This window comes from Mandrillus leucophaeus, unplaced genomic scaffold (assembly GCF_000951045.1).
Source record: "Mandrillus leucophaeus isolate KB7577 unplaced genomic scaffold, Mleu.le_1.0 Scaffold1183, whole genome shotgun sequence".
In the NCBI taxonomy this organism is placed as follows: Eukaryota; Metazoa; Chordata; class Mammalia; order Primates; family Cercopithecidae; genus Mandrillus; species Mandrillus leucophaeus.
The window spans coordinates 208,705-214,662 of record NW_012100132.1 but is presented as its reverse complement, the minus strand read 5'-3'; the positions used below and the strand labels follow the sequence as shown (position 1 = coordinate 214,662).

The following is a 5,958-nucleotide window of genomic DNA, read 5'->3' as shown; positions in this document are numbered from 1 at the left end:
TGCCCAACCCCCTGCACCTCCCCCTGCGCTGTCCCACCCTCTGCGGCCACCCTTCCGTCCACATTCTCTCCCACTTCCCTACACCCACCCCTGCATCCTACCCTCCTCCATCCACCCCTCCATCTCAGCCCCCTGCGCCCACCCCATTCCTGCACCCACCCGGTTCCTGCGCCCACCCCCTCAATTCACCCCCGTACCCTTCGTCTGCCTCCACCTGCGCCGACCCCTCCGTCCACTCTCCACGCTCCATCAGCCCCACACCCCTATCTCCCCCGCCCGCGTACATGTACCCCCTGCGTCCCCTTCTCACCCACCGTACCGCTCCCGGGCCTAACGTGCATCTGCTCCATCCCACTCCGACCTGTGCCTCCGTTGTCTCTCTCTCTGCTGGCCACTCACCTCCGCGCGGACCGGAGCCTTAGTCTTGGTCCCAGCCCAGAGCCAGCTCCTGGTGGGGGGCTCGGGCCGGCAACTCCTGTTCCCACTCACAAAAGGCCACGCTTCCAAACGCTTCCATCCTCGTGCACACTCCTCTGTCCCGCCTCCTCTCGGTGCACACCCTGGGCCTGAGCCGGGCCTTGTCGCAGCGCAGGACGGGCGCGCTGCGTGTGGGACCCCCCGCGGCCTCAGCCTGGGTCCACGGGGCGCCCGCCGGAGGCGCAGCCTGGCCTCTACTACAGCGCCAATGAGCAGTGCCGCGTGGCCTTCGGCCCCAAGGCAGTCGCCTGCACCTTCGCCAGGGAGCACCTGGTGAGTCTGCCGGCAGTGGCCTGGGATTGGCCATGAGGTTCCTCGGCATCACCCAAGTCATCAACTCAGTCCCCCCAACGTGCACCGTGAGCACCTGCTGGGTGCGGTGCTAGGCTGAGGTACCCCCAGGGCAGCTTAGCTTAATGCTGTCTGTGGCCTCTAGAAATTATTTAAAATGTTTGAACAAAAGCCCCAACATTTTTGTTTAACTGGGTCCCACAAATTATGTAGCTAGTCCTGGGAGGGCCCCTGTGCCCAAGGACTCCTGGCTGAGTAAGGACACCAAGCTTAAACAGTTACCAAGGACTTCCCATCTGTTGTGGCTGGAGTCAGCCTGGAGGGCTGCCTGGAGGAAGTGGCCTCCAAACTGAACCCACAGCAGAAGTGGGACTGGTAGAGGGAGGGGAGATGAAGGAGAGCAGGCACCCCAAAAGACAGACTTCCTCCCAGGGTTGCATAGGACATTCATGGACTCCAGTCACTTTTGCTTTGGTGGGCCCCTTCCTCCATAAAAAAAATTGAGACTTATATTTTAATACTCTTTTTTTTTTTTTTTTTTTTGAGACAGAGTCTCTTTCTGTTGCCCAGGCTGGAGTGCAGTGGCGCGATCTGAGCTCACTGCAAGCTCTGCCTCCCAGGTTCACGCCATTCTCCTGCCTCAGCCTCCCGAGAAGCTGGGACTACAGGCGCCCGTGGTGGGCTATTTTTTTGTATTTTTAGTAGAGACCGAGTTTCACTGTGTTAGCCAGGATGGTTTCGATCTCCTGACCTGTTGATCCGCCTGCCTGGGCATCCCAAAGTGCTGGGATTACAGGCATGAGCCACCACGCCTGGCCGAGTCTTTTTTTTTCTTCTTCTTCTTTGAGACAGGGCCTCCTTCTGTTGCCCAGGGTGGAGTGCAGTAGCACAATTATAACTCACTGTAGCCTCAACCTCCTGGGCGCAAGCGATCCTCCCACCTCAGCCTTGGAGTAGCTGGGACTGCAAGCACATGCCCCAACGCCCAGCTAATTTTTAAATTTTTTGTAGAGATGGGGTCTCCCTTTGTTACCCAGGCTGGTCTAGGACTCCTGGCCTCAAGCCATCCTCCCACCTGGGCATCCCAAAGCCCTGGGATTACAGGCATGAGCCACCAGCCATGCCTGAGCAGCAAATCTATTAATATTATATATTACAACATTAATTTGGACCTGGAAGTTCATTTTTTCTTTTTCTTTTCTTTTTTTTCTTTTACCTTTTTTTTTTTTTTGAGATGGAGTCTCATTCTGTCACCCAGGCTGGAGTGCAGTGGCACAATCTTGGCTTACTGCAATCTCTGCCTCCCAGGTTCAAGCGATTCCTGGGCCTATGCCTCCCAAGTAGCTGGGACTACAGGCATGTGCCACCATGCCCAGATAAGTTTTGTATTTTTTAGTGGAGACAGGGTTTCATCATGTTGGCCAGGCTGGTCTCGAATTCCTGACCTCAGGTGATCTGCCCGCCTTGGCCTCCCAAAGTGCTGGGATTACCAGCATGAGCTACCACACCCAGTCTAATTCATTTTTTTCTTCTGATTTTATTTTATTTATTTATTTATTTTGAGACGGAGTCTCGCTCTGTCACCCAGGCTGGAGTGCAGTGGTGCGATCTCAGCTCACTGCAAGCTCTGCCTTCTGGGTTAATGCCATTCTTCTGCTTCAGCCTCCTTAGTGGCTGGGACTATAGGCACCTGCCACCACGCCCGGTTAATTTTTTGTATTTTTAGTACAAACGGGGTTTCACTGTGTTAGCCAGGATGGTCTCGATCTCCTGACCTCGTGATCCGCCTGCCTTGGCCTCCCAAAGTCCTGGGATTACAGGCATAAGCCACCGTGCCCGGCCTTTTTTCTTATGATTTTAAAAGAAATTAGGCCAGATATGGTGGCTCACACCTGTAATCCCAGCACGTTGGGAGGCCAAGGCAGGTGGATCACCTGAGGTTGGGAGTTCAAGACCAACCTCACCAACATGGAGAAACGCCATCTGTACTAAAAATATAAAAAATTAGCTGGGCGTGGTGGTGCGTGTTTGTAATTCCAGCTACTCAGGAGGCTGAGGTAGGAGAATTGCTTGAACCCAGGAGGCAGAGTTTGCTGTGAGCTGAGATCGCACCATTGTACTTCAGCCTGGGCAACAAGAGCGAAATCATCTCAGAAAAAAAAAAAGTTAAAAAGAAAGAAATTAAAACATTTCCCTGGTGAACTTCAAGTCAGTGACAAGAAAGAAAAAAAGAAAAAAGACACAGAAACCACATTTCCGTGGGCCCCAAAAAGTGTGGCAGGACCTGGTCATGGTCCCGGTTCCCCATCGATGGGTCGGTCATGCCTTGTCTTTTGAGGGCACCAGTGCCCGCAGTGCAGAGTGTTGGCTGTGTCGGTGTGTCGTGTGATCTGGGAGGGACAGTTAAGGTTGGACACTGGCCTGGAAGGCCCTGGTGGCCCCTGAGTTTGCCACCTGTCCATCCTCCTAGGATATGTGCCAGGCCCTCTCCTGCCACACAGACCCGCTGGACCAAAGCAGCTGCAGCCGCCTCCTCGTTCCTCTCCTGGACGGGACAGAATGTGGCGTGGAGAAGGTCAGAGCCAAGAGTGAACGAGCAGGCTCCTGTGAGCACGTGCACGTGGGCGCCTCCAGCCAGACCGCCCTATTCCTAGGTCGGGAGGCAGGACCAGTATGGGGCAGAGAGCCTTGGAGTTGGCCTTGGTGACTGTCCTTTGGGTTGGTGGTCTGAACTCTTTCCTTTAGCATTTGCTTCCATGCAGAATGGGAGTGTGGGCTGCCTGTTTGTATGAGGGGTGCCCGTGGGTGTGGGGTTCCTTTGAGTGGGGTCCCTGTGTGAAGGTCCTCATGGATATGGGGTGTCTCGGGGTGGGATCCCTGTGTAAGGGGATCCCTGTGAGGGTAGAGCCCCTGTGGGTGAGTCCTTGCATGTATGTTGGGGGATCCCCGTGTGTTGAGGGGTCCCTGGGGGGGTTCTATGTGTATGTTGGTGGGGTCTCTGGGTATTGGGGGATCCCTGTGGGTCTGGGGGATCCATGTTGCTGGGCTACCTGTGTGTGTTGGGGGGGTCCCTGTGTGTTGGGGGATCCGTATGGGTGAGTTCTTTGTGTGTGTTTGGGGGTCACTGTGGGTAGGGTCCGTGTGTGTGCTGAGAGACCCCTGAGTATGTTGGGGGACTCTCTGTGTGTGTTGGGTGTCGCTGTGGTGGGGTCGCTGTGGGATGGGAGATTAAGCCGTCCTTGCCTTGCAGTGGTGTTCCAAGGGTCGCTGCCGCTCCCTGGTGGAGCTGACCCCCATAGCAGCGGTGCATGGGCACTGGTCTAGCTGGGGTCCCCAAAGTCCTTGCTCCCGCTCCTGCGGAGGAGGTGTGGTCACCAGGAGGCGGCAGTGCAACAACCCCAGGTACCGCAGGGAGGGATGCTCTTCTGTCAGGGAGGGTGGCCACACCACATTCCCTAGTTGAAGGCAGTGTTCACCCTCCTGTCTCACCCTCCTGTCTCCTGGCCATTTTCAGACCTGCCTTTGGGGGGCGTGCATGTGTTGGTGCTGACCTCCAGGCCGAGATGTGCAACACTCAGGTAGGCCTGCTTCCTGGGGCAGGAGGGGGCAGCTGGTGGCACTGGGCCCTGGGGGAGCCAAAGTGACCATCTGTGGTTCACACCAGGACACATTTGAGAAGGACTTTGGGGCCAGGTGAGGTGGCTTACGCCTGTAATCTCAGCACTTTGGGAGGCCAGAGTGGGTGGATCACCTGAGGTCAGGAGTTCAAGACCAGCCTGGCCAACATGGTGAAATCCTGTCTCTACAGAAAATATAAAAATTAGTCGGGTATGGTGGCGGACGCCCGTAGTTCCAGCTACTCAGGAAGCTGAGGCATGAGAATTGCTTAAACCTGGGAGGTGGAGGCTGCAATGAGCCGAGATTGGGCCACTGCACTCCAGCCTGGGTGACAGAATGAGACTCTGTCTCAAAAAATATATAAAAATTAAAAAAGAGTGAGAAGGACATTGGGACCCCCGTTCGTAAACCAGGCCAGTCTTGCTGATGCCCACAGAGCCCCTGAGGTATCCTGCATCCCTCCCTGAGTGCCATTTTGCCCTCCAGAGCACATCTCTGCAGGGAGAACCTCCCCACTAGGAGTACAGTGCCCTGCTGCACGGCTGCAAAGGAGTTTTGTTTTTTTTTTTTTTTTTTTTTTGGGGCAGAGTCTCACCCTGTCGCCCAGGCTGGAGTGCAGTGGTACTATCTCAGCTCACTGCAACCTCCGCCTCCCAGGTTCAATTGATTCTCCTGCCTTAGCTTCCCAAGTAGCTAGGACTACAGTTGCCAGCCACCACACCCAGCCAGTTTTTTATATTTTTAGCAGAGACGGGGTTTCACCGTGTTAGCCAGGATGGCCTTGATCTCCTGACCTCGTGATCTGCCTTCCTCAGCCTCCCAAAGTGCTGGGATTACAGGTGTGAAAGTTTCAGAATGTTTCCAGTATTCTGGAGTACTCTGGAGTAAACCCCATGTGGTAGGCTGTCCCTCCCCATTTCTCCTCCACCACCCGGTGGCCACTGATCTCCCTTCTGTCTTTGTGGATTGACCTGTTCCAAACATGCCACGTACCTGGGGCCAGACAACAGGTGTGCTTCCTGCCTGCCTTCCTCCCCCAGTGGCACGTCCTCAGGGCTCACCTGTGTTGTAGCCTGTGTCAGCGCCTCATTCCTCTTTCTGGCTGAATCATATTCCACTGCCGGGATAGACCACATTTTCATCCAGTCATCTGCTGATGGACATTGGAGGTGTTTCCACCTTTTGGCTCCTGTGAACAGAGCCGCTACGAATGTGCTTGTACATGTTTGAATCCCTGTTTTCAATTCTTTTGGCAGTATGCTGAAGAGTGGAGTTACTGGATCATATGGGAATTCTACGTTTGACTTTTTTTTTTTGAGACAGAGTCTTGCTGTGTTGCCAGGCTGGAGTGCAGTGGTGCAATCTCGGCTCACTGCAACCTTCGCCTCCCGGGTTCAAGCGATTCCCCTGCCTCAGCCTCTGGAGTAGCTGGGATTACAGGCACGTGCCACCACGCCTGGCTAATTTTTTGTATTTTTAGTAGAGATGGCCTGCCTCAGCCTCTGGAGTAGCTGGGATTACAGGCACGTGCCACCACGCCTGGCTAATTTTTTGTATTTTTAGTAGAGATGG

General features: G+C 54.7%; 1 protein-coding gene across 1 annotated transcript in view; it reads left to right on the top strand.

Moving 5' to 3' along the window:
- Positions 1-5,958, top strand: part of ADAMTS13 (ADAM metallopeptidase with thrombospondin type 1 motif, 13) — a 41,512-nt gene that overhangs the window by 8,056 nt on the left and 27,498 nt on the right. The window contains 4 exon segments of the mRNA XM_011965553.1: positions 423-750; positions 3,239-3,343; positions 4,019-4,170; positions 4,283-4,346. Coding sequence (XP_011820943.1) covers positions 423-750; positions 3,239-3,343; positions 4,019-4,170; positions 4,283-4,346 — 649 coding nt within the window.